Raw genomic sequence first — 24,027 nt, 5'->3', positions numbered from 1 at the left:
TGGTATAAATATTAAATAAGGTATTTTTGAAAGAGAACAGCATCTGACACATGGTAAAAACTCAATGTTAGCTATTTTTATTTCTATATTTTGATTATGGTATGATTCCACAATTATTTTCCTATACAGCATATTTCAAAAATGGTAACCTCTCTGGGTTACCAATCAAGTAACTAATTTTTTAAAGTAATAATTTTAAAAAAGGAAGTTATATATTCTTTATGATAGTGTACCCTAAAGGTTTATGAAATGTGTCTCATGGATTAATCGTTTAACCTCATGTGTGAAATCTTAACTCAGGATATTAGGGCTGGAAGGGATGTGATAGACAATCTTGCCAAGCCTGGCCCTTCTTCTACACGGAGGTCTTCAGAGATCTGGAGGAGGAAAGTTCCTTGCCCTGAGTTCGCTGAGCCAGAACAATAGGACTTCTTTTGTAGTTGTGAAACTTGTCAATTGTCTAAGTCTAGGTTAATGTCATTTGGCTGGCTTTTTAAAAAGAGTGTGAAGTAAGAACATGAATAATTGTCACTTAATTAGAGACCTAGACTCAGAGGAATTATAGTTACTCCATGTATGAAAAATTGCAAGACTGTTGACTCTGTCATTCTTTGGTTTAGTGGGTGGAGCCAGCTGTCCTCATTAGAATAAAAGTTATTTATTCAACCCAAGTATAAATGGAAAAAAAGATGTGCCCTCTGTCATTGAGGGTTGACTGACTGGAGAGCTCAAGTGCAGCAAAGAGAAGTGTCAGAGCATGAGTGCTAAGTCCAGAACCATAGGGATTATCGGAGCTCCTTTCTCAAAGGGACAGGTAAGGAAAAAAGTCTTTCTTTGAATTCCTGGAATTTAGTTGAAAATTTTGGACTTCAAAATTTGTAAGGTGTTATTGTCTAGTTCGTTCAGTTTTCTGATACAATCTATATTTTAAAGTCCTCTCACCATTTTCCAACATTGTATAATTATACTCACATACCCACTTATTCTTGTGGCTCCTGATCTCAGCTAGAGCTAAATTCATTTGAACCTACAGAATGTTTTCTCATATTTTTTAGGAGAAAATATTTTTCTTTGAATTGAAATGGACTATTTCTGCATTGTAGCTAGTCATTTAGGTTTAGTTGCTCTTGTTTTTGATGTTACTGTGTGTATGTATAGGAAGAGAGAATTTTAAGAAATACATTTGTTTAGTTACATAATTAATGCCTAGAAAAATTTAGTAGTTTAGTGGTAACCTTCAGACTTCTTATGATTTGGATAACCGAAATATTATTGTTTCATGCAACTTTGTGAATAATTCATGTTATGTTAGGGTTTTAATGATTCTATGAAACTGTTCATTCATGGTCTAGGTAGAACCCTTTATGTGCCTCACTTGGAAGGGGAAAAAAGAACAAAAAAAGTAAGAAAATCCTACTGCAGTTTGGCAACTCTAAAAGGATTTTAATGGATTTATGAAACTCCCAGACTTCCTTAGAGCCACCAGCTGTGAATCCACACATGCCAACAACATCTGAATACACTTTTTTTTCTGCCTGGGCACACTTATTCTAGTAAAGAGAGTGTGATGACAGAACACCATAGACTTCAACACACATCTGTGCTCAAAGAAGATAAAAAACAAAGAACAAAATCAAACGAGACAATGTGTGAGCTGAAACTGCTAAGGTTGATTTTCTCCAGGTTTCTCAGAATCTGGGCAGCGTTTTGCTTCCTTTTAATTTGGAACCCTTGCTGTGTACTCTGACTTTTTACTGCAAAACAAATTGAGAGAGGCCAGAGGTTAGAGGCCCAAACAGCATTTGAACTGTCAGTAAATACTACTTTGCTTCTCCTGGAAATCCTCCAAAAGTCTCTCCCAAACACAGGGACATTTTGCTGACACAGAAGTGTTCCTTTTAAAATCCACACTGTTCTCACCTACTCTTGAACAGGTTATAATAAGTATATAATTTAAAAAAATGACAAAAGGGAAGCAAGTCTCCTCCTTCTACCACCCTTCTCCCATTAAAACATGGTCATGAGAATGGAGTTCATTGTTTCACGATTGTAAGGACTAAGAGAGAGAGATTTTTTTACACTAAGTCATAGAGAGGATAAAATGGCCAAGATGTAAGTATTTGTCCTCACCTAAAGGAGTTACAGGTTTGACAGGTAGTCAAAAGGAAAGGATTAGAGGGCAGATGACTAAAATGTTGAGTCTGAGAAAGGGCTTCATCCCTGTCTCACCTCGTTGAAAGGCTTGCAAGGCAGTGAACAAACAATAAAGTAGGTATTATTTTTACCTTACAGTTGGGTTAAAAAAAGGCTCAGAGAGGTTTGGTAATGTGCTCAACGTCACACAGCCTTGACCAGATAATCTGATTCCAATGCCTATGCCCTTGATTTGCACTGATGTCTCTTCAGACTATTCAACTCCAAAGGTGACTTTATACTTGTGGCCATTTAGGGATTGGGCCCAGCTTAGAAAGTCAGTGGAGCTGACAAAGCAATTTCCAAAGTGGGCAGATAGAGCAAGCAAGAGGAAAGCCCAATCATGAGAAGCCATTTGAATAAAACAAATAAAAATGAATGCTAGAAAATGTAATGGCTGTGTTATAGCAAATATAGTGTCAACTAAGGGGTCTATGAGCTTTGTTCTAAAGTCTGAAAGGGAGAAGGGTAAAAAAACCAATGAGTTTTATCAAACTGAGGATTGAGTATCTACTATATATCAGCTCTACACTACAAAATATAGGCCCCGAATGTAAAGCAAACTGGACTGAAATCTAACAATGAGGAGAAGACAAAAACAGTCTCAAAACTAAAGGCAAAACATGAACCAAGCAGCACCCTATTGGGGTTGAAAGAAGGAGAAATTGTGTCTACTTGACTGGGGAGAGGGAGGCGTGTCAAGCAAAAAGGTAGTAAAGAAGCAAAATGTGTCAGGCAGAGGAGATAGGGTGGGCGCCTTGCTGCTAGGGACAGGAAATTTGACATAAAGGATTTGCCTGGCACCCAGGGCAAGTCTTCTGTTCCTTTGAATGGGGAAGACATATTTGCTTGCTTTGATGCCACAGCCCCAATCCGAAAGATAGACACACGTGTCTTTTAACACATTGTCTCATCTGACAACATGTAATCATTTTCTGCATCTAAAAGCTCGTCAGAAATTAAAATCAGAAAGATTCAGAAAAGAACTGTGCCTTTAGACCTCTAATTGTTCAGGGGGCTGAGGAAGACTTGTCCCTTGGAGGAAGAGTGTTAGCTTCCCTAATGTCAAAACGGCAAGGGTAGAACTTCCCATCTGCTGTTTAAGCAGGCCAAAACTTGAAATTAGTGGGTTGGTCTTTGTTTGTAGTTTTCAGCTCCCAGGTGATGACTTTTTCTGTTGCCTGCTTTCTCCCCAAGAGCTCTAGCTTACTGCTGTGAGTACATGCAGGTAGGCCTCTTTCATGTCACACTCTTTCGATACTTTTGCCCAATTGTTCCCTTGGTTTGCAGAGTTTCTCCGTCACTCTGTCTTGTTTTCCTAACTACCTACTCATGTCGCAAGACTCAGCTTAAACAGTATTTATTTCTTGTAGCCTTTACTGACACACCCTGTTCCCAATAGTATTAAGGGCATCCTGCTTTTGTTACTACATTTTATGTCGTCATTGAAGCAGCTATGTACTGTAATTTGGGTTAAGTGCCCATATCTCCTATCAGCTTATGAGGGACTCAAAGTCAAAAGCTTTTTCATTATTGGATCTCATCTACCAGACTGCTTTTGCACAAACTATGTGCTCACTATGTTGATAACATGGGTTGACGGGAAGAGGGGATGCAGGTTTTGGAATCCAAAGACCTGAATATGAACACAGGCTCTGCCACTTATTAGCTGTGTGCCAGTCTGAAAACCATATAACCTTTGTGATTCTAGTTCTTTCTATTTGGCATAAGAGTCATTCAGTCTACCTTGCTGTGAAGATTAAAAGAGATGATGTAAATGCCTGGCTCTGTAGGAACTCAAAAAATGATAGTTACAGTTCAACTGATTAAATAATGAAAAGGGTTCCTGCTGTGAGCATCTGATGGTCATGATAATGTCTGAAGTACTTTATTTTTTAATTGTTCAGCCACGAGGAGGGGTGGAGGAAGGCCCTACAGTATTGAGAAAGGCTGGTCTGCTTGAGAAACTTGAAGAACAAGGTAATTTTTAAATTGAAAAACGATCAGCCTGATTTCCTCCCCACTCTGAAGGAAGGAGCAGGCCCCTGTGAACCTGGAGTGTGTCTGGAATATTTACACCAGAATTGCAGTACTGGCTATAACCTGAGAAACACATCCTACAAAAACAGCAGGGCATGGGGAGAATGCTCAGGAATTGCTGATGTACACCCTCACTCAGATATTTTGTCTTTCCAGCCAAACTACAGTATAAGAGAAATTGCGTGTGCAGGAACGGGGTTGGGGTGGATGGTAGGGGAGCCGGGGAAACAGCAAATGGAAAGCAAGGTGCAGCAGGAAGTATGCTACTAGCAAGAGGACCCCATTTGTGAAATAAAATAAAATAAAACAGTAATAATGATAATAACAATAGTGCCTAGTGTTTGCGCAGTGTGTATGTATATACATATGCATAAGCATGCAAATGTCAATTTACATATATTTTTAAAGTATAGGCTCAATTATCTGTTATCTTTACATATAAAATGCTGATAAAGTGTTGGTCAGGATGTGGAGCAACTAGAACCCTCATATATTTCTGATGGGAATGCAAATAATACAGCCACTTTGAAAGTAGGTGGGCAGTTTCTTAGGTAAACATATTATTTACATTTTGACCCAGCAGTTCTACTTCTGGGTGCAGAGAAGTACAACTACAAACATTCAAGTGCAAGTTTTCACTTCTCTTGGGTAAGAGATTTGTACTTGAATGTTTGGGGGCAGCAACATTTATAATAACCAAAAAATGGAAACAGCAAAATGCCCATCAACTGGTAGATGGTTAAACAGAAAGTGTCACATCCATGCATTGAGATAGTACTCAACAATAAGAAGGAATGGACTGGCTGGGCGCAGTGGCTCAGGCCTGTAATCCTACCACTTTGGGAAGCCAAGGTGGGCGGACTGTCTGAGCTCAGGAGTTCGAGACCAGCCTGGGCAACACGGTGAAACCCCATCTCTACAAAAAATTAGCCGGGCATGGTGGCATGCACCTGTAGTCCCAGCTACTCAGGAGGCTGAGGCAGGAGAACTGCTTGAACCTGGGAGGCGGAGGTTGCAGTGAGCCAAGATTGCGCCACTGTACTCCAGCATGGGTGACGGAGCGAGACTCCATCTCCAGAAAAAAAATAAAAAGGAATGGACTGCAGACACAGGCAAGAACATGGTGGATCTGAAAAACAGCAGGCTAAGACACAAAAGACTACACATATATGATTCCATTGATACGACATTCTGGAAAGACAAAAGCATAGCAAAAGAAAGCAGATCAGCAGTTCTTGGGGTTGGGGGCAAGAATTACCTCTAAAGGGGCAGGATGGAATTTGAGGGAGAATGGAAATGTTTTAAATCTTGATTGTGGTGGTGGTTTCAAGACTAGATTTTTTTCAAACTCATTGACCTGCACACTTAAAATCAGTGAGTTTTAGTGAACAAGAATTACACCTTGTAAATCTTAAAAAAAAAAAAAAAAAAAAAAAGACAAATACAGACACCCAGCTGAGAACAGAATGCTTGGGTAAATGGACTTGTCCCTTAACTGACAAGCATAATTTGGTCATGTGTTACAGCAGGTGAAATTTCTTTTTCTAGGCATTACTAAATCAGATTCAGACACACATGTAACAAATACCATATTTAATGGCCAGTTAGTTCAGAACACTGAACTGATTCCATATCACAGTTTTACACGAAACTCTCTACCTTTCAAGCCTAATTCAAGGCCTTTTAGGGAGCACACTCAGTCCTTAGGAATCTGGGGTTACCTGCAATTTTTCCTTACTAAAAAGAAAACTAAAAAGCTTTATTTCCTAAGCTTCCAAAGTGTTAGGTTTAGTGCTAAGCACGTATTCACATATTCTTATTTATTTATGATAATACCACTATGAGGCAGGTTCAATGGATATTTTGTGTGTGTGTGTGTGTATCCAGATGAAAATATACCAGTGCTTTCCAAATTTTCTAAGAATACATATATATATATATATATATAGATATATATATTTTTTATCAAAATGAAGCATGCTTACTATAGAAATGTAAAAAGTACATAAGCAGAGAGAGACAGAGAGACAGAGACAGAGACCGTGACATTCCCTATTAAGCCCAAGCCAGAAGATTATCAGTTATATTTTGGTGTCTAGTCTAACTGGATGGATTCAAGAAGTGTTTACTGAGAGCCTGGTATACAGCTGCACCAGTGTGTGGTACTGATAACATGATATCAAGCAAAAGCAGACATGGGTCTACCTTCCTGGGATTTACAGACCTTTCAGGGTTTTCGTTTGCTTATACTTGTGAATATATGCCTATTTTATATAATTGGGATCATCCTACATAGACTGATTTGTAATCTACTTTTTAATTTAGTAACTAAAAACTTTTAATTTTAGAGTGTGATGTGAAGGACTATGGGGACCTGTCCTTTGCTGACATTCCTAATGACAGTCCCTTTCAAATTGTGAAGAATCCAAGGTCTGTTGGAAAAGCGAATGAGCAGCTGGCTGGCAAGGTGGCAGAAGTCAAGAAGAATGGAAGAATCAGCCTGGTGCTGGGTGGAGACCACAGGTCTTGTTGAATAACTGTGTCTATGGGAGTCTGGCACAAAGGAAATGTAACCAAGGCCAGAAGAAGAGAGAAAATATAGAAATATAGATGGAAAAGCATTGACCTATATTTTATATCAAATTTTCTGCCTTTAAAAAATTTTATAGGTTACTAACTTTATTATAGAAACAGACTTAGCTCAATTTGAAGTCTTACAATATCTGTATTTTGACCTAGTACCGCAGAAAATGTATGAAATATGAATGGATTTCATCTAAACATTCATCACAAGCTTACATTTCTAAATAAGTATCTGAGGCAATTCATAGCTTATTTGTTCTTAATTGCTGAAAATATATACAACTCATATAGGTCAACAATTTCAAAGTGTGTGTTTTTCATTATAAAATAATGATTATAACAGTTTTGAAAGCATCAGACACACACACAAGAAAAAAAAAATGTGGTAATCGTACTTCTCTAGCAACCATTTCAACCAGAATTGAAAATCTGGTACATTTCTTTCATGGCATCTTTTCTTCCCTTGTACATGATGACTTTGTTTAACAAGTGTGTGTGTGTGTGTGTGTGTGTGTGTGTGTGTGTGTGTGTGTGTGCATGTGTAAGAGACAGATGTCTATGTTGTGTTCTCACTCTACAGTGCAAATTTCCTTGTTGCTTCATGGGATGTGCATAAGCATCATAAGCATCAGTTTTTTAGTTGCTGCATGATTTTTCATCAAGGGGTTACATCGCTATATATGTACATATCGTCACATATTCAGGTTACATTGTAATTTTCACCATTACAAATAATGTGACAAAGACCATTTTTGTGCATGAGCCTTTTTAAATATTTACTCTCAAGGCCTAGGATAATTTTCCCAGAGAGGCCTGATTAGATCTAAAACCAGAAACACTTCTATGGCTCTTGAGCTCAGTGACTTCAGGCCTCCTCGTCCTCTTCTAAAGCCACACTGTTACCAGGGCCTCTGTATCAAAACTGCAATTGGGAAACCGAGGCTCGTTTTCTTTTGTAAGTGGAGAAATTTGTAAATGGAAATCTGAAGAATGGCACATGGCAAAAGACAAGAAACCTGAAGGGAAAACAAACGTTACATTGAATAATCCATACCTGAACATGAAGGCATGATTGCTTTCACTTCGAGAATCTAAAAGCTAATGATTCTCTGAGTGATACTTAAACATTCACAAATGAGAGAATACAGGCATTGTATAGTATTAGCTTGGTGCAAAAGTAATTGCAGTTTTCAAATGGCAAAACTGCAATACTTTTACACCAACCTAATACATCCTAACTTTTAACTTCTGTGCAAGATATCATTTATGTCTTCCATTCCAGCAAAATGTCTGGAGCTTGAAGTATTTGGGATGAACTTTGTTCCTGGTTCAGGGGGTAACTAGATGCATTGAATAGAATGAGTGAACACACACGCCATACGCTGGCTGAAGAACTTCTGAGTAAGAACATGTAAGAACTTCTGAGTGATGCTCCCAAATTATAAAAGAGCTGGATTTTTTAAAAAATTGAAGGACTTTGTCATACTTCACTTGAGAGAATTAAGTATTTCCCAAGAGAGATCAGTGTGCAGAAAATGATCCAAATTTAACTATGAGAATTGAACAGTGTCTTATGCTAAGGAATTTCTTGTGTAGCTAGTGTTTTTATACTCATTTATTTTTTGGCTAAGCTCTAATCTGTGTAATTCTTACAAGGTGGATTTTGGGGAAAAAAATCACAATTTTTTTTAGTAATGCAATCGATGTAAATATAACTAGTTAGTAAGCACTAAGTGTAAGTGATGCTTTCTCTGTTGTTACAACTGATTGGCATCTCCAATTTAGAACCTATCAGAAATATCAGACACTCTGACTTAAGGGAAAACCAAGCGGGAGCATTAAGTGAGTGAATAATATGATGTATGTAGTGACACTGCAAACCTGATGTTCACACAAAATTTCTCCCCCAAAAGTTTGGCAATTGGAAGCATCTCTGGCCATGCCAGCGTCCACCCTGATCTCGGAGTCATCTGGGTGGATGCCCACACTGATATCAACACTCCACTGACAACCACAAGTGGGAACTTGCATGGACAACCTGTATCTTTCCTCCTGAAGGAACTAAAAGGAAAGGTAAAAGACTGGTTGGTACTCTAGTGCGAAAGAATACTTTTTAGGAGACATTCAGGAGGTGGAAGGGAAATGAGAAACTCCATGTTACCTTATTCTTGGTGTAATCTCAAGTCATTTTCTCTGCAGCCAGTAAGCAAAGGGTTGGTTGATAAAAGGCAGTGAGGCTCTCTATCTCTGCCTTGCAAACTGACTTAATATATATTTTCTCTGATAATTCTTAAACTATCCTTTTAGTAAGTGGGGCAGAGAGTAATCATTTATAAACAGGTCAGTGGAGGTTCAGAGGTTAACCAACTTGCCCAAGATATATGCCAAGCCTATAGTGAAGCAAGGGTTAGCACCAGGTCTCCTCATTCCTTCCTCTTTCCACTACATGCCACACAGTCCTGCATTCTTACCGAGTAGTCCTTCTATATCATAAAGAGTCTTTTCAAAAGAGAAATTTTAAAGTTTCAGATACAATGGTTTATGAACTAATGTATTTACTGGGAGAAGAACCTGTCTAAATCATAAGAGAAAGAACTATCTCCCTGCTCCCTAGAAACTTCTTTTCTGAAAGATGGAAAATAAAATGTCAGATTAAGATTTAATATTATAGCTATTAACTTTTGTTGATATGCCATAGTGTATCAATAAAGTTTTTATTGATATAATATTTTGTCCTTATGATGATACAAGAGGTTAAAACCTCCTTATGTTAAATGCTCAGAAATAATGTCTTTTGAACTAATGACCAAGGGATGGGTTTATAAACTTGCAAAGTATCTACCTAGCACATGGGAAAAACTAAACGTGGCTCCAGGACAAAGCAGATATCATCATATTATGATGTGAAGAATAACCAAAGGACAGGTCACAAATTTCCCTCAGCTGCTCTAGGCCATCCTCTGGATTAAGGACTTACCGAGAAAGGGAAGTAAAGAAGGAAGCTACCAAAGTAATGGGAGCACACTCATTTCTTTATAGAGAAGCCCTGGGAAAGAAGGGCCCAGCAGGAATGGGGCACAAAGTAGGTAAATGCCAAGTGGTTCAAGGCAAAGTCAAAGCAATCAAGGGGAAGCACATATCCCCTTCTTAATTGTGTATAATTTTTACACGATTTCTTCTATATTTATATTCTAAAGGTAAGATATTTGCAATCCAATAAGTGTCTTTACCTTTGAATGTAGGATTTGTTCAAGAGAATCACACATAACCAAGTGAAAACATTGCAATTTTAGATTCCCGATGTGCCAGGATTCTCCTGGGTGACGCCCTGCATATCTGCCAAGGATATTGTGTATATTGGCTTGAGAGACGTGGACCCTGGGGAACAGTAAGCTTATTCCTTGATGTGATTTGCCTTCACATTTTCATCCCTTTGTGTGCTAGATGTGCTTTACTGACCAAATCTATGAGAGAAAATTAAACATCAAGACACATACACACCCACACACACATATTTATATACATGTACATACATATGTATCCAGGCAATTAAATCTCAATTGACTTGCTGTTAAAATACAAATAAAACTATATTGAGTTAGGTTCACAGAACCTAAATATTTTATATATTTTACTATATTGATATTTCCCTTAAAAGGAGACAGGCAGGCACAGTCAGCCTTATTAATTATCTTAATTTCTCTTTTTTAGCTACATTTTGAAAACTCTAGGCATTAAATACTTTTCAATGACTGAAGTGGACAGACTGGGAATTGGCAAAGTGATGGAAGAAACACTCAGTTATCTACTAGGAAGGTAAGATTCTTTTGTGCGTGCACATGTGTGTGTAACATAAAAGGTTGGTACTGACATTAACCAATGTAAGTTATTAATAAAGTCTTTATGTGAAATAATGGGTTGCTACTTTTTATAAAGCAAGGTAACAGATATATTTATCGATGAAATGTGAAGCCATCAATCTTAAACTGAAATCCTTTCCCACTTTTTAAAAGAAAGAAAAGGCCAATTCATCTGAGTTTTGATGTTGATGGACTGGACCCATCTTTCACACCAGCTACTGGCACACCAGTCGTGGGAGGTCTGTCATACAGAGAAGGTCTCTACATCACGGAAGAAATCTACAAAACAGGTAGTTAACAATCTGAGGGAATAGAGAAGCAAGTGTACACTTGACTAATACATATTTATACCTCCTTGACCTGAAAACAAGTCCCAGTTGACACTTACAGAATGTCCATCAATCACATGATGCAATAACTAAAGTGTTTTCCATTGGTTACTACCTTTTTCTGTTAGTGGATAATCTTTCAAGTCTGTCTGTACTAATTTCAAAATGTCAACTATTTTATAAATTACAGTATTACATTTTGTTGTTGTAGGGCTACTCTCAGGATTAGATATAATGGAAGTGAACCCATCCCTGGGGAAGACACCAGAAGAAGTAACCCGAACAGTGAACACAGCAGTAGCGATAACCTTGGCTTGTTTTGGAGTTGCTCGGGAGGGTAATCACAAGCCTATTGACTACCTTAACCCACCTAAGTAAATGTGGGAAACATCCGATATAAATCTCATAGCTAATGGCATAATTAGAAATCTAATCATTTACTTAAGCATAGAGTTGTCTTCCTAAAAATTTGTTCTTTCAGAAAAATGTTTTTCCAATTAGTATAAAACTCTACAAATTCCCTCTTGGTGTAAAATTCAAGATGTGGAAATTCTAACTTTCTCAAAATTTAAAAGCTTGTATTTTCTAACTTGACAAAAGACTTATCCTTAGAAAGAGAAGCATACATTGATTTCCAATTAAAAATTTGCTGGCATTAAAAATAAGCACATTTACGTAAGACCCCATACATAGAGTGAGACTCCTAGAACCAGGAGACAAAGCTACCCCATCTGGAAAGGTACTATGTGTCCATGTCGTTCAAAAGATGTGATTTTTTTTATAATAAACTCTTTAAAACAAGATTGTATTGTGTCTACATACTTCTTTTTTTTTTTTTTTTTGAGACGAAGTCTCGCTTTGTCGCCCAGGCTGGAGTGCAGTGGCGCGATCTCGGCTCACTGCAAGCTCCGCCTCCCGGGTTCATGCCATTCTCCTGCCTCAGCCTCTGGATGAGCTGGGACTACAGGTGCCCGCCACCTCGCCCGGCTAGTTTTTTGTATTTTTTTAGTAGAGACGGGGTTTCACCATGTTAGCCAGGATGGTCTCGATCTCCTGACCTCGTGATCCGCCCGTCTCGACCTCCCAAAGTGCTGGTATTACAGGCTTGAGCCACCGCACCCGGCCCGTGTCTACATTATTTCTAAATACATGCCACACACACACACACACACACACACACACACACACACACACACACACATTCACAATATGTCCTGCTTAAAAACTAAGATTGTATTGTGTCTACATATTTCTAAATACATGCAACAGACATACACACACACCCCCCACATTCACAATATGTCCTGCTTAAAAATACTAAGCAGGACGTATTTAAGAATTGTAGGCTCATGCCCATAATCCCACTGCTTTGGGAGGCCAAGATGGGAGGATCTCTTGAGGCCAGGAGCTTGAGACCAGCTTGGGCAACACAGCAAGACCCTGTCTCTAAAAAATAAAATAAAATAAAATAAAATGATAAAAACATTAGCTGGGTGTGGTGGCACATGCCTGTAGTCCCAGTTACTCTGGAGGCTGAGGCAGGGGGATCACTTGATTTCAGGAGTTCAAAGCTGCAATGAGCTATGATTGGGCCACTGTATTCCAGCTTTGGTAACAGGTGAGACACTGTCTCTTAAAAACAAAAAAATTTAAAAAACAAAACATTTTAAAAGTCACAGTGAAATCATCATTCCCAAAACACTGTGAGGCCTTGAAGCTATTTAAACTCCCTGGCTCTGGTTTCTTCAACTGTAAAATGGGTAATAATAGGTTTGGGCAATCTCCAAGTTCATTGGGCTAGATGTCCACGTTTTACTTTTTCTAAACCTCAAACATGATTCTGGTTAATATTTTCAAAGCATGGTTGCTATTCAAGTAGCCTTTTGGGAGATGGAAGATATTCCTGGCTGGGTGTGGTGGCTCGCACCTGTAATACCAGCACTTTGAGAGGACAAGGAGCTTGAGTCCAGGAGTTTGTGACCAGTCTGGCAACATGGTGAAACCCCATCTCTACAAAAAATACACACACACACACTAGCTGGGCATGGTGGTGAAAATCTGTAGTCTCAGCTACTCAGAAGGCTAAGGTGGAAGGACTGCTTGAGCCCAGGAGACGGAAGTTGCAGTGAGCTCAGATCGCGCCAATGCACTCCAGCCTGGGCAACAGAATGAGACCCTGAAAAAAAAAAAAAAAAGATATTCCCCAAAATCTATTCAGGAGCCACATAAATCAAATTGCTAGTTTGTTTTTAATAATTACTAATTCAGCTGAGGATGTCATCTACAATTACCTGTCACTTCCAATGTTTCACCTTTCACTCACTACAATTACCGTTTAGCCATATCCTAAAAACTCATCTTGGCTCTGGAATGTAGTAAGGAAAATGGAAAAAACAAACCAGAGTAAACAGTAATCAAAACAAAAGCAAAGTTTTTCTCCTCCCAGCAATTAATGTGAAAACCCCAGGGGGTTCTGTAAAAAAGGCAGGCTCCATGAATGGATTTCTTCTGTGTTTTTGTTTTAATAGCTATATGATAAAGGGCCCCTACAATCTGATTTTTCAAATGTAACACAGAATTTAAAAACTGTTACCTCTAACTACTAGACCTTCGAAAGATACACATTTTATTGAATTACTTTTAGATGGTAGCAATTATAATGGATCTCACTCTAAGACACATTGTCTAATACAGTAGCCACATGTGGTCATTTAAAGCTTAATAAAATTAAAAAATTCAGTTCCACATTTCAAATGCCTCACAGATAAATGTAGGTATTAACTAGTGTATTGAATAGCACAGGTAAAGAACATTTCCATCACTGCAGAACGTCATACTGGACAGAGCCACTCTAAAATTACTATTAATTTTCAAAAAGAAAAACTTTTAGGATGTGATAAATACAAAGGCATTTTTTCCCCCTCTGCTGTATTCTTTTTTTTTTTTTTTTTTTTTTTTTTTTTTTTTTTTTGAGACGGAGTCTCGATCTGTTGCCTGGGCTGGAGTGCAATGGCCGGATCTCAGCTCACTGCAAGCTCCGCCTCCTGAGTTTACGCCATTCTCCTGCCTCAGCCTCCCGAGTAACTGGGACTACAGGCGCCCGCCACCTCGCCCGGCTAGTTTTTTGTATTCTTTAGTAGAGACGGGGTTTCACCGTGTTAGCCAGGATGGTCTCGATCTCCTGACCTCGTGATCCGCCCGTCTCGGCCTCCCAAAGTGCTGGGATTACAGGCTTGAGCCACCGCGCCCGGCCCCCTCTGCTGTATTCTAAACCCAAATAAAGTTTTTGTCTTCTATTAGTCTCTGATTAAAAACGTACTTAAAAGCCTATCCAGGGAAATTATATTCCCATGTTTTTAAGCTAGAGAGGGAAAACTGAATTTTTAATAAATTAATTAGAATGTTCATGTCCTTGAGAAAGTGATTATATTGATTTTCATTTCCTCTGTATAATACTAGAGTCATAATTTTATTCTCATTCTAGGATCAAAAAGCAACAAATTCCTCAAGGCAGCAAGAATACACTGACACTATGTTAAGATTAATACTTGAAATAATTTCTAGCATTTTTTCTGGGTAATTTTAAGACTGAGTCTGTAGGGGCCGGGCGCGGTGGCTCACGTGCAATCCCAGCACCTTAGGAGGCTGAGGCGGGCAGATCACGAGGTTAGGAGATCGAGACCATCCTATCTAACACGGTGAAACCCTGTCGCTTCTAAAAATTAAAAAAAAAATTAGCTGGGCATGGTGGCGGGCGCCTATAGTCCCAGCTACTCGGGAGGCTGAGGCAGGAGAATGGTGTGAACCAGGGAGGCAGAGCTTGCAGTGAGCCAAGATCACGCCACTGCACTCCAGCCTGGGCGACAGAGCGAGACTCTGTCTCAAAAAAAAAAAAAAAAAAGTATGAGTCTGAGCCTGCAAAAATTACTTTTACCATTATATAAATTTTTAGCTGGACTTGCATGGCCAGTAATGATTTAGTGATGGCAATAACATGAGCTACAAAGAAAATAAAGTTCTAGGAGGAACGTATTTAGAAATACGAATTTGAAATACAGTTGGTTAAATTCACTAGTTTTTTCTAAAAGAATCTGTAACTCTTAATTCCTAGGCCAATGTCAGTCACCAACTGTAGTGTAGGACCCACAGAATAACCCATTTCCAACTGACCCCAGCCAGCACACCGCCTGGCACACAGCCGACATTCATTCCAAAGGAGTCATGAAGCAATCACGTGGTATATTCATTCAGCAGACTTTACTCATTAGTTTTCAAGTCTTTCACAATGCCAATTCCCCCAAAATTAACAATGTCTCTCAAAATCCAAGAAACCCTGAAGAAATAAAATGTGTACTGTATTTACAAATATAAAATTAAAAAATTTTAAGATTATAAAAATTGAAGAATTACATCATCTGTCAGGTGAGAGTGTCAATCTGCAAAAGCAATTATTTTTAAAAAAAGAAACTGGAGAATCAACCAAGTTCAAGAATTTTCAGATGTTATTTTCTTACATGGCTTCCAACTCATTTTATACAGTAAGTTCGAATCCATAGCAAAGGTAATAAAACTACCAATGACCTTGATAGAAACTATGGAAATTTATAATAAAATTTCAAGTCATTTTAAAAAGAATATGAAGCCTTGTTTGCTCCTACAACGCAACAAAGTCTAGATTTTTTTTCTTGATAAAAATCTTATTATTCTGAAAATCTACCAAGAGATTTATGCATAAAATATTTGTAATAACTGTTTTACATGTGTGGTGCCTTTAAAATAATAAATCTGAAGACTAAATATGTCATTAATAATAAAAAATACAAACAAAAACAATGGCTAGAATAGGAAAGACTGAAAGTGCCAATGACAAAAGTCATTTGATCACAGATAACCTCTATGTTCCTATGTAGCTCTAATAAGTTGTTATGAATATGAACAACACGTATCTTACTTGATCTCTTAGAGACAAAAACATAGATAGGGAGATGGGAGTTATAAGGTGTCCACAGATTCATCATTTGAATCAAAATAAAACAATCTGAACATCATCACTGCTTCTATCACCATAGCGTGATCACATTCAGATTTAAAAGGTTTGAGTCTATTCTCAAAGACGGATGTATTTCCACTTTCTCCACAGTACAGTCTGGCTTCACTGAGTTACTGGTAAAGACACGGGCACCTGATTAGACTGAGGTGCTGGAGACCCACTGTTCATAGCTTGTGGAGGCACTGCAGCTGGTTCCATCTTGCTAATGTGTGTGATGAATCGAAGACGAAGTTTTAAAGCTGGTTTTAAGTTACAGATAATTTTCTCTACCTAAGAAATAAAAACACATTAAAACGTACTTTAATCAGAGAATTTCAACTTCTCACATTTAAAGCAGGATTTACACATATCCTGAGACAATAAACTAAGGAGTGGCGTGGGGTAGATGAGAAGTTTCTCAACATGTTCTGTGTTTTACGAAAAGCAGATACAATTCTTTCTTGCATGAGAAACAACACATTCTCCCTCACACACGCCTGTTACATATTCCATATGCATGTTTGTACATAAACCATATGTATATTCATATATAGGCGTTTCCTTACAAAAGCATATCCACTTATCTAGCTAGCCAGTCATCCCACTACCAAAAGCTAGCAGAGTTTACACTGGAAATTTCATACATCCAACAAGCTGATCATTCTTTTAAAATGCTATCTTTACAGAAGCATGAAGCATAATTATATTTTAAAGTTCTCTGAATAACTCATGTCTGCAACATTTATCTACAAAACTGATTATTTTTGTTTTGATTTACACTTGGAATTAACTAAATAATATTAGATCTACTCTTTTGAAAAACACTAAGGAGACCAACACATCAAGCCGTTTCACAGCTTTCTTAGCTTTACTCAGATGCTCTTTGACCTTTTCCTTTCTGTACTCCCTTGTGTTAAAGTTTCTTAGGCCCAAACGTAAAGAATAATTTTTTTTTTTAAAAAGCAAACAATTTCTTTTATAGTTTCTCTGCATGTTCTGTGTTGTAACAAAAGCCGATATAATTTCTCTCTTTCTTACATGAGAGAACAGGTCACTTTTCTTTGACACTGCTGCTGAGACATAAAGGAGTCAACCTCCTTGGTATCTCAACCCAAAGAATTGGGAGGGGTATCTCAACCCAAAGAATCAGTTATGATTCAAGGTCTTTTCTACTTTCAGACATCCCTATTAGGAAGTTCCTCTTCATATGCTAAGTCAGGATGTCCTCCCTTTAACTTTCCCGGAATTCATACACCCTCTAAAGTGACACAGAACAAATCTAATCCCTATTCCAAATGAAAACCCTCCAAAATGCTGAGGGCATAAATAATTCCCTAGGACTTTTTTTCTTCAGGTTAAGCATTCCCATATTCTTTAAACGCTCTTCATGAGTTAGTCTCTAGTCAGGATGAGTCTAGAATCCTGACTTTAGTCTTCTAGTTATGCTGCGGTTTGTCTAATGTCACCATGAGTGTTAGGAGAAGTAGGACCTCCTTTACTCATAACACAACAACCTCTCTGCTCATATTTCAGCAGCCATATCCCACTGTTTCTCCCTAATGAGATTATTATTAATTAACCCTCTAGGTCTTTTGGGGGAAAAGTACAAGAAAATATAACATGTATTTACTTTAATACTACATCTAGAATAATATGCCTCTGTTGCCTAAAAAGGTCTCATACCCACTCTTTTTCCTTAAAAAAAATTAGACAAAATAAAAATAATCACTCAAACCAAAAAAGTCTATTACTATATGTTCAAGTTTTCTAAATTAAACATCATTAAAAATAATTAAACAAATTCAACTTACCTGCTCTTTCACGCTATCACCAGTAAACATATACTTCATGTGATATAGGAAGTCGCAGATGGGATCCATGTAATTTAAATGGGTGCTACACTGGTCGACATTCAGCAGCATGTCATAAAACGCCACACCAATCTATTTAACAAATAATGTAAAATTATTTAAGTGATTAAAAGCGATTCAATAATTCGGCATGATGCAGCTGGGCTCCATTACAACACTCGCACTGGGGGATACTGTCTTTGTTGTAGAACTGTCATATACCATACACACCTCTATGCACATGAGATATGATATGGCTTGCATTTATAAAAGAATCTATAGTGCTACAAAATGCCCCTAATAAGGCTTAAATAAAATTTCTCTTCATAGTTTAGTAATTTATCTTAAAATTAAGAGATAAACAATCTCTTTTACTCCACTCCTAGGGATCCTTTGGTTTATACTTTCTTAGTTTCATTTGGTAGCTCTTGCTTTAAGGTTCTACTCCTGGGTGCTTTCCTTGTTTTCGACATCTTATTAGAAGTGACTGACTTCATCCATTCTCATGATTTTAATTAGTTCCTCTGCATGTAAGATCTCAAGTGTACTTCTCCATCCTTAACCTCTTCTCAACCTTCATAATGGGTATTTCTCCTGCATCTCCAACTCAATACATCCCACCCTATATTCATTACTGGCACACTAAGTCCTCTAAAGTTGCTCTTGGATCCTGTTAAACTAGTTTCACTACTAATGGTTGTGACCTGCAGTTTCAATAACACTGGTAAAACACCTAAATAGATACTTCAGAATTTAATCATGTCACAGGAAACCCAGATTATATTTTACCTCTATCATACAACGAGTTCTCTCTTGCTGAAATCTTTGTAAAAATGGTCCAACAAGATGGTATACATAAAGCAACTGGAATTCAGTCTTCACTATAGGAAGAAGTACTTCAGTGAGAAACCTAAAATTTGAAGATAAAAATAAAAATCTCCTGTGACTTGAAATTATTTAAATTGTTTGAATTTTGTAATACATTATTTACAAAGTATTATAACAAAACATAATTTTTTAAAAGTTCCTTTTACTCTGGTAACAATAATATTTCTAATTGATCTCACATCTCTCACTGGCTCTTACTTTCATTTGATTCTTTTTATTTATTTATTTTTTTGAGATGGAGTCTCACACTGTTGCCCGGGCTGGAGTGCAGTAGCGCAATCTCGGCTCACTGCAACCTCTGCCTCCCAGGTTCAAGCAGTTCTCCTGCCTCAGTCTCCTGAGTAGCTGGAATTACAGGTGCACGCCACCACGCCTGGCTAATTTTTTTATTTTTAGTAGAGACGGGGTTTCACCATGTTGACCAGGATAGTCTTGATCTCCTGACCTTGTGATCCACCCACCTCGGCCTCCCTAAGTGCTGGGATTACAGGCACCCGCCACCACACTCAGCTAATTTTTTGTATTTCTACTAAAGATGGGGTTTAAATCAGATTTAAGTCATTCTTAATCATAAAACTACTGATAGGTGAATTATCTGAAATAAAAAGAGAATAACCTAACAGAAATGCCACTCTCAAGAAATTTCAGTCTAATTAATACCATTATTATGGTCAAGAAAAATAATCAGGAAATAGGATAATATCAGTTATTCAGTTTAAAATGTAACTTTTGGGATATATTCTGGAAAAAGCATGCATTTGACTAAGCTTCTTCAAACTATAGTGGAAAACTACATTATTAGATTATTACTAGCACATACAAGTCAATTTTTAAAAAACAATTCTGAAGCAAAAGGAGCTTTCTGATCAACTTACTTTGCAAGTTGTTCTTTTGTTGTTGCTTTTTTGAGATGGAGTCTTGCTCTGTCACCCAGGCTAGAGTGCAGTGGCGCGATCTCGGCTCACTGCAACCTCCGCCTCCTGGGTTCAAGTGATTCTCCTGCCTCAGGCTCCTGAGTAGCTAGCATTACAAGGAGCACACCACCACGCCCGGTAAATTTTTTTATTTTTAGTATTTTAGTAGAGACGGGGTTTCACCATGTTGGCCAGGATGGTCTCGATCTCCTGACTTTGTGATCCACCCACCTCAGCCTCCTAAAGTGCTGAGGTTACAGGCGTGAGCCACTGCGCCCGGCCACAAGTTGTTCTAATGAATGAAGTATATATCTCATCTGTTAATGAATGAAATACATCAAATGTCCTTTTTTTTTCAGATGCAGTCTCACTCTGTCACCAGGCTGGAGTGCAGTGACGCGATCTTGGTTCACTGCAACTTCCCAACTCCCTGGTTCAAGTGATTCTCCTGCCTCAGCCTCCTGAGTAGCTGGGGTTACAGGCACATGCCACCATGTCCAGCTAATTTTTGTATTTTTAGTAGAGATGGGTTTCACCATGTTGGCCAGGATGGTCTCAATCACCTGACCTTGTGATCTGCCTGCCTCGGCCTTCCAAAGTGCTAGGATTACAGGCATGAACCACCACACCCAGCCTATGTCAAATTTCTTTAAGAAATTATTATACTTACTTTGGAATGAGAGAAAGTTGTCCGATGCTAGAATGGTGCCACACAGCATGTGCGAGAGCTAATGTATAGCTACAACTCATCTCAGAGTAGGACTGATGACAGGCAGTGAAATCAAAGAGGCGGAATGGATAGCCAACCCACTCTGTTTCAGATGTCAAGCTGGGGCTGCTGATGACACTCACAATTCGATCATGAAGAACAATCCAATACGGCTCCTTTAAAATCGGAGGAAGGCTAGTGAAAATATCACTTATCCAGCATTCCACCCCAAAGTCTAAAGTAACAGTGTTTTCTCCTTCTTTGAAGTTTTCTATTTCTCCAGCTTCTGCACGTACAGTTGGGTGACTTTGTAACTGGTCAAATTAAGTCAGTAACAACCTGGGTGAAGTACCTGTGAGTTAGCGGGCTCCATACATGTATCTGCCCAGCTCATTTAGGTACCTGATATATACTATGCAGTAAATCAATTAATTTATCAAACAATAAATCTATAATTTTATTATTTATTTAAAAATAATAAACTTTTAAAAAATATGTGTGGAGGTCAAAGGAAGGAGTCTTCATGTGAGCTGGAACAGTCAGGGAAGGCTTCATTCACTGATAAAGGAGGCTCTAAGCTAGCAAAGAATGAACAGGCTTTAGAGAAGGTGATGGAAAGAAGTAAGCTCTGGAATAAGAAAAATGTCTTATTCACTCACATTCAGAAGTACCTAAAACATGTCTTAAGCACTATCTGCAGGAACAAAAGCTGTAGATATACAACATGTTAAGTGGCCAAGAGCAGATCAGGCTATGATGTAAAAACTAAAGTTGGATAGGTAAGGTGGTACTAGAAAATGCAGAGACCTGTAAGTCACATAGATATATTTAGATCTAATACAGAAAGGCAAACACTAGTCACTGTAGATTTTTAAAGCAGTAATAATATGAAAAAACTTTAAAAACATAAAATACTTCATTAACTTGCATCCTACATGCATCTTTTTCTTTTTGCTGACATGGAACAGCTGGCTATATTTCATCACTAAGCACGAATCACAATTATTAACTCACTGGTAGGGCAGTGATGATCAAACCAATTGCATTCATCCATGCTGTAATGTTCTCTCTTGGCACTAAAGGCTGACTGCAACCGGCAAAAAAGAATGTAAGTATGAATTTATAAAAACATTTTAGATGGTTGACAACAGATCTTATTTTTAAATAATATATCTAATTCAGAGGATTGACAACTAATCCATTTCAATAGAACAACGGGGAATTTTTTATTGAATAAAAATGTAATATGCATAAAAACTCAAGAAGTCTTTTTAAAAATACTTCCTCCCCAATCATTATCCCATACTTCATACTAATTTTTAAAAGAATCTTGAAATCTTGAAAACAAGATGAGGAGAATCTTGTTTTAAGTGACAAGTTAACATTACGCCTATACTAAACATCAAACTGCTATTAATAAGCAGAAGTAGGAACAAACCCGGATCTTAGGATCCTGTCCAGGGCACATTCCATAACTCCTATATCACAAAGACAAAATCTGGAACCAGAAAATAGTCATCATCCAACGTGCATCAGCCTTTTGGCAACAGGTTTGTCTTAAAATTCCAAATAAAATACCATTCTGTTTACAAATAAACAACAAATCTTCCTGCATGAACCAGAATACATACCTTTTCAGGACAACATTTAGAAGGGCATTCCCAACCTCTTTGCCTGAAACTGCCAAGGCCATGAGCTCCACACAAGTAACATGGAGAGCGTGGGCAGCTGGGTTGGGAAACTCATTGAATCTCCAGTCACAGTTTGGAAAGGGACCAGGAGATTTGCCAGCCATCGGTACACACAGTTAAAGCAGTAACAACTGGAATATCTCATCTGATTATCAATTTATTGGATTATGAGCTGCCAAGAAGTGATTTATCTACACTTAGAGAGATTAAGATGCAAATACAAACCAAATGCAAATGAGTTTGACATGATTGAAATGTATTAAAGCAACCATGTGATTAACCACAGGTATAAATGGTTGGTCTTACAGGTGGGTTCTTATAAATATGACACAATAGCCACAGATGCAACCAAGGTATACCTAGGTTTCATGAGCCTATTTCTTTTAATAGTTATAAGACATTAATATGAAAATTATTTTATAATGAGTCATTCTGTTGCTTCAGAAAATAAATTCCTTTGTGTAGGAAAATAAGTCATGCTCATTTATGTAGAATTTCTCTACCTAGTAACATAGTGGTATGGTTATAGACATTAAGTATAGAGTGCTAATAACTGAAAACATAAAATCAAAATGAAGAAATAAACACACAAGTATATTTTCACTAAAATATACCTTTTCCATAAAGAAAAATTTATCATTTATTATAATACAAACATTAATTTTTTTAAAGTAACAAGATCCTACATTCTCCAGCAGCACACAGATGCCTGTGCTATGAAACATAGTATTTAAGATTTTTTCTTTGAAACGAATCTCCACAAAGTCTATTTTTAAATATAATTTTTTTTTTACCACTTATCCTTAAGTTCAAAAATAACAATTTTAATAGAATTTCAGCCTATCTGGTATGATGCTGCTAATTTAAGATTTCAAACCTTTACAGAGATGAAAATGGAAGTGATCTTAAAAAAGTTAAAACCTTGAAATATATAAACAATTACTTTAAAAAGAAAAAAATATGTTCTCATAAATCAAAATACCATTATTTCTGGAGAATCTGTAAAATCACAATAAAAAGGATATTATCGACTAGTCTGCCAATCAATCTGCAATAGTAGGTGTCATCTGGAACCCAAGGATTTTCCTCTCGTGCATTCATCGCACACTTCAGGTAAGTGTCACTTAGACACCAGCCCTGCGGTCGATTATCCTTGAGAGAGCCAATGATTGCATGGACGAGTTTTCGTTTGAGAAATGCGCGGTCTCTCAGGTGCATTTCATAATAGTGCAGAGTATTATACAGATAAGTCACTGGACGATCTGCCAAGAAAAAAACATACCACCACAATGTTTAACTGGTTACTAACAACTGTGAAAAACTGACCAACTGCCTCCCAGATAACTGGAAAACAGCTCAGAAGATTATGAAACAAATTCACATGCTGGGCAATTGTATACTATGAATATTTTAATCTGAGGAGAAGCAGAAGGCTCAGAATGCTTCTAGTAATATACAGTTGTATTTATATCTATTTTTATTTAAGTGGAAGCAATTCCATTTCTGAAAATTTATCCTGCATAAATTTTAGTCCCTTGACATATAACAAGGGATGTCATTGCAGCCCTGTTTACACTAGCAAAAGATGAAAAACTGCCTAAAAGGTCAAAAACAGGGGACTGATAAAGTAAATTATGGCATGTATGAGGCAGCTCTTTATGTACTAATACAAATGACCAAAGCTAATACATGATAAAGTTGAAACAAATAGGGTACAGAATAATATGTGTATTATATTTTACTTGTGTTAAAAACAAACAAACAAAAAAAACCACCCAGGATATCTAAGAGGGGATGACAAGAGACTGGTAACATTGGCTGCCTCCAAAAGAAACTGGCTAGCTGGAGGTCAGGATGGGACTAATTACCTTTCACTGTATACTCTTCCCCACCAAGTGTGTTTATTACCTAATCCAAAAGAAAAATGTTTTTAAAAGAATG

At 37.6% G+C, this 24,027-nt stretch overlaps 2 protein-coding genes across 4 annotated transcripts in view; one reads left to right on the top strand and one right to left on the bottom strand.

Moving 5' to 3' along the window:
• The first annotated feature begins 618 nt into the window (after nucleotides 1-618).
• Nucleotides 619-11,808, top strand: ARG1 (arginase 1). The gene is made up of 8 exons (XM_010357604.1): nucleotides 619-814; nucleotides 4,101-4,173; nucleotides 6,582-6,756; nucleotides 8,730-8,889; nucleotides 10,110-10,204; nucleotides 10,528-10,632; nucleotides 10,830-10,966; nucleotides 11,217-11,808. Exons 1-8 carry the CDS (start codon nucleotides 758-760, stop codon nucleotides 11,381-11,383), a joined length of 969 nt encoding a protein of 322 aa, XP_010355906.1. The 5' UTR covers nucleotides 619-757; the 3' UTR covers nucleotides 11,384-11,808.
• A 3,433-nt stretch (nucleotides 11,809-15,241) lies between these two features.
• The window catches only part of MED23 (mediator complex subunit 23), a 41,453-nt gene continuing 32,667 nt past the window's right edge, over nucleotides 15,242-24,027 (bottom strand). For 2 of the 3 annotated variants that reach the window (XM_010357605.2, XM_010357606.2), the window contains 7 exons: nucleotides 23,112-23,348; nucleotides 22,027-22,192; nucleotides 21,410-21,482; nucleotides 20,357-20,571; nucleotides 18,674-18,794; nucleotides 17,846-17,977; nucleotides 15,242-16,325 (listed from right to left, as the gene is read on the bottom strand). In XM_010357605.2, coding sequence (XP_010355907.1) covers nucleotides 16,158-16,325; nucleotides 17,846-17,977; nucleotides 18,674-18,794; nucleotides 20,357-20,571; nucleotides 21,410-21,482; nucleotides 22,027-22,192; nucleotides 23,112-23,348 — 1,112 coding nt within the window. In that variant the 3' untranslated portion in view covers nucleotides 15,242-16,157. Of the gene's footprint in view, nucleotides 16,326-17,845; nucleotides 17,978-18,673; nucleotides 18,795-20,356; nucleotides 20,735-21,409; nucleotides 21,483-22,026; nucleotides 22,193-23,111; nucleotides 23,349-24,027 lie in introns of those variants that run through there. The other variant, XM_030928606.1, reaches the window with a different exon arrangement.

Source organism: Rhinopithecus roxellana, chromosome 4 (genome assembly GCF_007565055.1).
Source record: "Rhinopithecus roxellana isolate Shanxi Qingling chromosome 4, ASM756505v1, whole genome shotgun sequence".
Lineage (NCBI taxonomy): Eukaryota > Metazoa > Chordata > Mammalia > Primates > Cercopithecidae > Rhinopithecus > Rhinopithecus roxellana.
This window is presented reverse-complemented; position numbering and strand designations above follow the sequence as displayed.

What these genes read in the sequence shown, in the direction of transcription:
- ARG1 (XM_010357604.1), top strand. Translation starts at nt 758, where the DNA reads ATGAGTGCTAAGTCCAGAACCATAGGGATTATCGGAGCTCCTTTCTCA. An exon ending in TGAAGGAACTAAAAGGAAAG is followed by an intron (nt 8,890 to 10,109) that starts GTAAAAGACTGG and finishes TTGCAATTTTAG; the next exon opens with ATTCCCGATGTGCCAGGATT. An exon ending in GGAAGAAATCTACAAAACAG is followed by an intron (nt 10,967 to 11,216) that starts GTAGTTAACAAT and finishes TTGTTGTTGTAG; the next exon opens with GGCTACTCTCAGGATTAGAT.